This window comes from Eptatretus burgeri, chromosome 12 (assembly GCF_056783735.1).
Source record: "Eptatretus burgeri isolate ZD-2024b chromosome 12, Ebu_testis_v1, whole genome shotgun sequence".
NCBI classification, from domain to species: domain Eukaryota; kingdom Metazoa; phylum Chordata; class Myxini; order Myxiniformes; family Myxinidae; genus Eptatretus; species Eptatretus burgeri.
Genome location: NC_140972.1, coordinates 66,917,063 through 66,927,035, shown reverse-complemented (window position 1 = coordinate 66,927,035; position 9,973 = coordinate 66,917,063). Strand labels below are relative to the sequence as shown.

The 9,973-nt window shown below is 42.7% G+C and overlaps 1 protein-coding gene across 1 annotated transcript in view; it reads left to right on the top strand.

Annotated features, from left to right (window-relative positions):
- The first annotated feature begins 245 nt into the window (after positions 1-245).
- LOC147015818 (eukaryotic translation initiation factor 1A, Y-chromosomal) overlaps positions 246-9,973 on the top strand; it is a 36,330-nt gene continuing 26,602 nt past the window's right edge. Inside the window, exon 1 of the mRNA XM_085848342.1 lies at positions 246-402. Within this exon, the coding sequence (XP_085704468.1) occupies positions 387-402 (16 nt within the window). The 5' untranslated portion in view covers positions 246-386. The remainder of the gene's footprint in view (positions 403-9,973) is intronic.

The following is a 9,973-nucleotide window of genomic DNA, read 5'->3' as shown; positions in this document are numbered from 1 at the left end:
GATAACGGCAGGAAACAGAAATCGAAGAAGAAGTTAAAGTAGAAGAAGAAGAATGAGAAGAGAAAGAAGAAGAAGAAGAATGAGAAGAGAAAGAAGAAGAAGAAGAAGAAGAAGAAGAAGAAGAAGAAGAAGAAGAAGAAGAAGAAGAAGAAGAAGAAGAAGAAGAAGAAGAAGAAGAAGAAGAAGAAGAAGAAGAAGAAGAACAACAGCAATAAAGAAATGTTTGTACTGCGCATGCGCAATTCCATTTTTTTTTTTTGAGGGGAGGTCGCGTGTGCTTCAATCCCACTCTCCAACACTTCATTCCTTGGTCTCGCAGCTCGCTGAGTCCGCCCGTTTGCGCTCTCATCTTTCCCTCGTTTTTTTTCGCTTCGTTCTCACTCAACATGCCCAAGAATAAAGGTAGGCGGCGAGAGACTGTGGAGATGTTGTGTGTCCGACGAGCTCAGATAGCTGTGCTTTGATTAGGCCTCGGTGCCTTTTTTCAGCTTGTCGAATCCATTTTCTGTGCAAGTTGTCAACCCAACGCCGTCATCTGGATGGATGAACTGGCTGTTACTTCCTTCCCGATCTCTTGCTTATGTGAAATTCGTTATTAATTGCCGGAATCCTTTGGATTTCGACAATTATGTTGATCGGTTGTGTGTGTGTGTCTGTCTGTCTGTCTGTCTGTGTGTTTGTTTACCCTGTAGCAGCCACACCGTTTCAGCGATCATGACCAAACTCGGTACAGACGTCGGCCGTGGTCCAACTTGGACACTTGTCGTTTTTGGTGAATCTAGGTCAAAGGTCAAGGTCACTGAAAAACCGAAATTCTTATTTTCGCAATAACGTCCGCTAAAATGGTCATATCGACTTCAAACCGAATCCAAAATGTGCATCTTCCAATACTGCATCCAACCATATTGGTAGACCAGCCAAGGACCGAAATTGTGACTTTTACCTGCATGGAATGTTAATCGTCGGCATCCATTCTAAATCAATCAGTCATAGGTCAGAGAGAAATACTGGGGTGGATGCCATGAAAAATTTTGACCTCAAAGGTCATTTCAAGGTCAAGTTGTATCCCAAAAAAGGTCAAATTTCAAAGTCATCCAAATATAGTCATGTAATATATCAAAAGGAAGGTATGGAAGGGACAAACCATTTGGTACTATTTTTAGGTCAGAATATTGATATCAGAAGTGGGTCATATTGGTCAAAGTCCACCCTAGTATAATAATATATAGTCCACCCGAGTACAATACCGAAAAGTAGTCAGGAAAAAATACTACTACTTTTATATAATATTTATTTAAATTACCAAGAATTAATATATACAGATGCATCTTTTGAAGTATTATTAAAAACAAATGGCATTAGAATATCAAATTAGAACAAATGAATATTTTTTTAAACAAAAATTTGATGTGTATGCAATATGTATTTGACAGAAATAGTGTTCAATCTGATGGATTACAACAGTCAATAGAATCGCAGCCACAGGCATTTGTACATTTCATATTGTTTTTGAAGCAGGTGCATCTCGCAGTGTTGCACTTTGTTTTGCAAGAGCAGGTCACAAGTTCGCGGCAGGACAATGATACAGGAGGTAGCCTGGTCCATTGAGGTTTCAGATAACCTCACTCCTTCTTCAAAGCATCTGGGAGCAATGTCACAACAATAGTTTCCATCTCTGCCTGAAGCCAAATCTTGGCCTGGTAGTTGGCATGTTGCACATGAAGCTCCAAAGCATCACATGTTGGAGGAAGCAGTTCCAGGCCTGTCTTGGCTTTGCTGAACATGTTCAATCTTGCACTATCAATTGTTTGCAGCCCTGGACTTCCATAGAGGTTGCAAACAAACTGTTCAACCAGTCCAAGCTCATCATCATGGCCAATCCCTTCTACCAGTCATGGGTTTTTCAAAAAAAAATTCCAGCAGGTCTTTTTTCCATATCTACTGAATGAAGAGGTTGTGTCGCAACCTGTGAGTGTGTGGAAACTCAAGAGGTTATTCTTCACTGCATCAGGAGCTTTTTTGCTACTTGATGAATGGGAGTGCACTTCTGCTTCTTTGCAGTCCCAGAGATCATCCAGACTTCACTTGCTTTAGGGGTGGTGAAGTGCAAAAGGAGAAGCATGATATCAGTATCTCTGCACTTCACAAGAATTCGTTGATAGCCCAAATCCACTGCCTCAGAGGCATGAAGAATCAACCTTGTGTCTGCTTCGTCGTGATTCCCATTAAGTTTGAGGTCATCTTTGGATCTCCTGGTTGATTTTGCCCCAGTGTGGTCCATGAATCCACCTCCAATTACCATCTCGTATTCTTCTGGAAGATCTTTGGTTTTCTGGATGATCATTTCAGAGAGTAAATGTGCCAGGCCTGCCTTGTTTTCATCCAGAGCAACAAATTGGCTCCAAACATGAGGCAGTGGAACATCTGGTCCATCTATCAGCTTTCGAATAGGCTTCTTCTTGTTCACTCGTTCTGCTCTGGTACCAGATTTGATTGAATCCCCACCCAGATAGCGATCAAACACAATGTCAACTCGTGTCATGTTATCTCCAAAATAACGTGTCACTCAGCAAATAAAAGCAGCAGCATAGTCACCAAATCTCTGACATCCATGAGGCTTTCCCATAGCTTGGATGAGTGCATGACCATCAATGAGAAAACAAGTCCATGTCAGATTCTGGAAGTTCTGAAGCGGTTTCAATTTTGTTCATCAAAACACTGATCAGTTCTGCTTTATTTGTTGAATTCATCTCTCCTCCAGTGTTTGCCAAGGCGAGTGGGATTGGTGACAGTTCGTGTTTCAGGATATTTGTCATTTCCACTGTTCTACCTGCAGTCACCGCATTCAAAAGACGTTGACGCATTTTCCGGTCTGCTTTAATCGTCTTTTGGACATTCTGTTTACTTGAGACAGTCGCGCTGTAGATATTTGCAAATGTTTTGGACCTAATTTTTGGGAGCGCGTCATGAAATCCCACTTTTAGATCCACTAATCGCTCGGTCAAAAGAAGCACCCATTCTTGTTTTCAGAGTCAGTGTGCTGCCTCTTGGTGGTCCTTCTGGTGGAATCTTCACTCATTATTATTGTGTCATCAGTTCAGAGCCTGCAAAAGAAAAGACAAACTGTTATTTGTTGTATCCAGTAAAATGTATACAGGTTATACATTGTAATAATTTTATTATATTATATATTTGTATATATATATATAGGTGCTTTTTCGTTTTTCAGTCTGGTGTTGCCAAATCAAATTTATTTCACTGAATTAACCTAACCTAGGTTAGGTTTCATTTATCAATTGGCAACACCAGACTGAAAAATGAAAAGGCCCATAATATATTATATATTATATATTATATAAATTATATATGATATTATATATAATTTACCATATATTTTTATATGTTTTATATATATATATACATATATATGTGTATATATATTTATATATATATATATATATATATATATATATACATATATATGTGTATATATATTTATATAATCTCTTCCATACCTTTCTTTTGATATATTACATGACTATATTTGGATGACTTTGAAATTTGACCTTTTTAGGGGCACAAAATGACCTTGAAATGTCCTTTAAGGTCAAAATTTTTAGTGGCATCCACCTTAGTATTCTGTCTGACCTATGGCTGATTGATTTAACATGGGTGCCGGCTATTAACATTCCATGCAGGTAAAAGTTTTTTTTGAAGCCTTTTTGCTTCTTGGCTGGTCTACTATGTGTCTCATTGGGGTGTCACACCAACACCCTTCTTAGCGGTTGGGGGTCGAATGTCAGGGGGGTCGGGTCAAAACTTTCAAATTGCGATTAAAATCATCATTTCAAGTCCAATTGACTTCCAAGTTATGATCATGACCAAACTAAGTGCTATAACTCATGAAACAGTTGCACTATCGACTTATGAGAACCAAATTGATTTCCAGGTTTTTGTTTTTTCAGAGTTAATGGAGATATGACAAAGTTATTCCAGCAATTCCTTGCTCAACGAGCAATTTCATTTTGAATCTTCATTTGTTATATTCAAGGCTCCAAACTGCTAGCTCTTGTACAGCTGAATTGGTTGTCTCTTTCACTGCGTGTGTTGTTTTCAAAGAAAAGAGGATTGCTAATGAGAATGATGACATTTTGCTTCTCTAATCGAGACGAGGAGAGATAGGCACTAAGTGTCGAGTTGGGGAGGAAATAAATAGAGGGAGAACATGGGGCTTCTTCCCCCAAAAGGAAGAATGTGGAGAGAGATGTAAACACCTCTGGTAAGTTTTAGACTACTTTATAATCGTAGAGGTTCCTCTGTCATCCGTACCAATGGTTACCTTCATTATTCTGTCTCTCCCCACCCCCTCCACTCCCCTCTCCCTTCCTTTACTCAAAGGCTGGTTCAGTGCAGCCAAATCATCCCCACAGCAAAGACCTGACTGGGTGGTTTGCCTTTACCTTCCCTTGGGGTACTCAAGGCGAGAATTTGTAATTTGTTCAGGGTGCCAGTGATAACGTGTGTACTCTTCGCACCAGACATCTTGGGGTCTTTAAACTCCACCAGCTAATGCTGGCAGATGGAACACCCGGCTTGGTGTACATTTTGTGGGATGGAGCATTTTGTGATGCAACACCCTTCCTGCGAAATGCCAATCGACAGTTTATAGCCTTGTCGGGAATGAAACCCAGACGAGACAACTCACAGGTAAAGTGTCCCACCTCTCCCTCCCTTCCTTCCTTGCATGTCAGTGCTGCTTCATCAGGAAGAAGATTACCTCACTGTGGTTGTGCACAGATGTGGAATAGTGCCGATGCAACCAAATTGTGCAAATACATACATGAAATGTACTCTGTAATCATCCTCTCGGATCACCTTGAAATCGAGGGTTTTCATTGCTATCCCATGATTCTGTGTGCGCTGCCATATTGGTTGTATTCACTTCCCTGACAACGATGGCATCAGTCACTCTACAATCCAGCACGTTTCTCATTATGCTGACACTGCAATAGAAGGTCACATTATAATTATAATTATTATTATTATTTAGGTCTTGTTTATCTTTTCTCGCTTGTTTCGATTGCTAACTACCGTGTTTTCCTGTGTATAAACCACTGCCATGTATTAACCGCACTCTTGTTTTCACCCTCGTATTAAATGAATATACAGTATTGCTCATTTTATTTTCTGATCTAGATCTAAATACGTTTGTACATTAACTTTGTACGAAACAAAGTGACGGAAATATTAACATGCTTACTCCCATGTCCACTGAATTTCATCTAACAGTTTGATTCTCATTTTCAAGAAGTTGAAGAGAGAGGTGAGAGGATACCAAGAAGTTTTTATTTTTCTTTCTTATTTTTTACTATGAGAAAGAGGATTGTTTTTTGTGACGAGAAGAAGAAAAGGGATTCATACCGGTATCGTACATATTTATTGTGGATTTGTGGCCCTGAAAAGAGCCGTTTGGATTTGATGAAACTTTTCAGCTAAACCAGAGGAAATCCTCGTCGAAGACTGCACATAATTCCTTGTCTGAAACAGAGTAGAGCAAGTACATGTCGCCGTCACTGTCATTTGTAGCCTCCTCCTCCAAAATGATGTCCTCTGTGCCGTTCATGTTGGTGATGCAGCATTTCAGGAATGCTCACTTGATGTTGCCCGACAGCATCTCCTCCTCCACCTTGACGATCCAACTGCAGATTATCGGAAGGTCGACTTTTTTCATTAACCCCAGTCTTGGTGTAGGTCTTCTGTCCACTCATTATTTAGTCAGACCAGCAGCGACGTAACCCGTCCTTGAATTGCTTGTTGATGGACACATTGAGGGGCTGCAGGAGCGATGTCATCCCACCTGGGATGACGACGAGATCGGTGTTCGTCCAACAGAGCAGCGCTTTGGTGTCGTTGATCTTGTGACATCTGACCGCATCCAGTACTAGCATGCTCCGTTGACAGGAGAGTCTGCCATCTGGCCTAAAACTCCAGACTGTGTGCACCCAGTCCTGGACCAGTCCCCTTATCTATCCACTCCTTCTGCTGCGTACGAACAATGATGCCTGCTGGAAAGTTGTCTTTGGACAGTGTCTTCCTCTTCAACACAACATATGGGGGAAGCTTGCCAACGTCTGCGGTGCAGGCGAGCATGACGGTGATTCGGTCCTTTTCGTGACCAGTAGTGTTTATCGTCACTTTGCGCTCCTCCTTCACTGTGATGATGGTCCCTCTCGGTATGTCGAAGGTAAGGGGTATCTGGTCGGCATTCCGAATCCTGATGGGATATTTGTGTTTTTGGCGAAGCTTTGTGATGTAGGACTGGAAACGCGTCGTCTTATCAGCCATATAATCGGGTAGATGCTGGGAGATGTGTATGTGGCGTCAAACTGACAGTTGATGGCGTGCCATGAATCTGTCGGTCCACGACAGGCTGGCCGTGAACTCTCCAATGTCATCCTCTTTAGCTAAGCTCTTCGCCTTCAGCCTGAGAACAAGTATTGAGATGGCGAAACCCTCTGCTCTGTTCTCCTGGACCCAAGCAACGAGAGAATCCTCGAGTTGAGGCTACTTCGCTGACTTTCCCCTCAGCGCCACCTTCTTCTTTGACATCTTCTCTATCGTTGCCTTGCTTGTTCTCCAGCGGCGGATGACTGACTCATCCATGCCGAATCGACTCCAGGCTTCCCGGTTCTCAAACACTTCTGCAGACCGAGAGCTTGAATACTGTGCTGATTGAACGCCTTGACATCTTGATAGATATAATGATGATACGTGACATAAGCTGAGGCACTCACGAAGCACAAAGCGGCCCGTCTTGAGGGTCATGTGACTGCCCCCCAACCTGTTGTTGGATGCAAGCTTATTTGAGGTGGGTTCTCCATTATTAGACTAACTATTGTGAGGGTTTCACATAATTGGAACACAGGTACTCATGTGAAGTTAAAAATAAATGCACACTTCAAAGATGCTCCAAAAGTTCAAAAGCGTACGAGCACAACAGAGGATTTTGATAGGTTTTCTCAGCGAGTGTAGGTAAGATTCTTCCGCGATGATTCTGATATGCAGTACTGCACTGTTATTTTAGAATTTAAGTGCGCCAAATGAAGTTTAAAATGATAACATTATCATGTACAGGTTTTGTTATAACTTATAAGATTAAAAAAAATAGATCGGAGGAGAAAATGTGAGCAAAGAGGAAGAGGAGGTTTTCTCAGCTAATGTGGGTAAGATTGTTCCATGAAAAATTTGATAATTAATACACTGCAATTTCAAAATTAACTTTATTGAGGATAACATTATAATTAACGAGTTGCATTGTCGGTTTATAACTTACAAGATTTCCGAAAAAAATCTAAGGAGAACATGTGAGCATGGAGGAAGAGGTGGAGGTTCAGGAGCCTCCAGATTCCAGAACAAAAAAAAAGAGCGGCTTGTGAGTGTGTCATGTTGAGCGGACATTCTGAGAGAACGCTGATCGAGGAGTGAGATGCATTCTCAGCTGAGAGGAATTTTAAGAGTTGGAGTGGCATTTGGGAAAGTAGACGAGCATGCTCGAAGCTGACATTTTTTTTTTCGTGAGTAACAGAACAAAGTTCTGCTGGTACTCATCGGAAAACCAAATTAAAAAAATTGTGAACCCCTGACTATTGTGAATAATTATTCTTCTTTTGAATTATAATTCTTCTTTTGATGTGAGACAGGTGGTGGTGTTGTTTTGGGTTTAATTCCGTTTTCAGAGCCACGAGGCTCTATATACGCCACGTACCTAAACTCCTGTGTCTCCGGGTTGTTGTTGTTTTTAAATATATATATATATATATATATATATATATTTAATTTAATTTAATTTCCACACACGGTTAATAAAATGCTGTACAAACTCTTAACCTGAACCGATTTTCAAAATTTAAACAGCAAAATTCAGCTTAATAGCAGTTCTGACTGCTTGAAAAAGTGTTAATTTGGAATATAATTTAAATTCAGCATTGATCGTTTTTAAGACTCTACAGTCTACAGTGTCACTATGGAGTCGAGTTGTATCTTGTTTGGTTACCACACTCAGTAGCTTGTCATGCTTTCTACAAGTGGAATTATGTTTGTAAACAGTTTGTAAACATGCCCTTTCCCTCGCACACGTGGTTCCACTCACACACACTCTTCTACTCACACACGCGGTGACACTCACACGCGGTGTTTCACTCGCACATGGGGTTTCTGTCACGCACGCGGTCGCTCTCACACACGCCCTTGCACCCACACTATGTGCGCATTGCAGCACACATTTCACCACGCTCATATACACACACCGGGACCACACTCGTAACCACACTGGGGATTCGTGCCACCCCAAGGGTTTCCGGGGCCTCTATGTCCCCCAAGCTCTCCGTGCACCCATCAACAGCACTCATCCCCTCAACTCCACGAAGCTCGACTGGACCCACCTGGTCGGGGATCGCTTCAAGGGGGCATACTCCCTCCCCTCCCTCCTGGAGGAGGCCATCCAGCTGCTTGCACCGGGTCCCAACACGTTCTGCCAGCTCGCCCCCATTATCCTCCACTACCTCAATGTGTGTGTGCTCGTCCTTAACCCCGTCTTTATCGTGCAGTCTCTCCTCTATTTTTTCTATCTCCCGCATCTCTATTTGCATTTCTGTCACCTCATGTCTATTAGTTTTTTCCTGGATCTTCGTCTCTGTTTCCTCCTTCGTTCCATTTAATTACTTCTCAATTCGGTCTATCTCCCGTTTCTCTGGCAATACTTCTCTCTTCTCTAGTTTTATTTGTGTCTCCTTTATTAGGGTTGGTCCTAGTTGTTCTTTCATTCGACGAGTGGTGTCGATCAAGTCCTGCACCACTAACGTTCCTCCCTGTGGTGATGTCACACATCCCACACTATTGCGCAGTTCTTTTTCCAGGCTCCTTTTGAGTCGTTCATCCTTTCGGAACTTTTTGAGTTGTTCTTTCTCTTTCCGGAGTTTTTCAATCTCCGTGGACTCCAATTTTGCTCTCTCTTTCTGAGTTGACCAATTTGAAACTCGTATTGCTTTTGCTTTCTACCCCACCGTCCCTCATGCTCTTCACTCTCCAATTTCATCATTTCTTTCATTTGTCAGGTCAGTCTTTCATTTCATTTGCCAACCAATTTCATTTGTCATTTTTTGTCAGGTCAGGTTCGATCTGTGACCTGCTACAGGTACCATGTAAACCTGTACTAACCTGTTCCATGGTCGGGTTGTCGGCGACTAAACCGTCTCCCCCACCAGGTTTTCTGGTGAGGAGGGTGTTTGGATATGGACACCCAGCAGGATTAAAAACAAAACCTGTCAAAGGGCGGAGGAGCTCCTTGTGAGCCAACGGCCATCCATATCTAGTGCCCAACTGTGTCTGCGGACGTCCTCCTGCAGTTGGGTTACTTCTTATTTGGAGGTTGGTGGCAGGATTTGCACTCCAGCCACCGTAAAACGCTTCATTCCGCAAAACGCAAAAACGCAAAAAATCTGAAAACCCACTCCGTGGGAGTACCTCCTGTGCAGCTTCCCTTCGCAGGGCAGCTCACCGGATGATGGGATTGGGGCAAAGCCTTCGGGACCCCCAGTCTTTGATAGGAGGGAAACCACGGGGAAACATCCCTGGGTCAGATTGCGGGAGAGTGTGTCGGAGTGGTGCTGAGGTGTCGTCCACCAGACGGCGGTCTCCTTGGGTTAACCTGAGGCGGTCCCTTCGGGTGGGTGCCTGGAATGTCCTATCCCTAAGAGAGGATGATCACCTGTCTCTGTTATCATCTGAGCTCAAGCGTTTGGACATCGGGATTGCAGCTCTCTCTGAGGTTCGGAGACCGGATTGCGGCGAGATAATGGTGGGTGGTTACACCTACTATTGGTCTGGTCGCTCTGATGGTTACCATACCCAAGGAGTTGCTGTAGCTGTGTCCAATAAGCTGACCCCAATGATAATTGAGGTAACACCGGTCAAC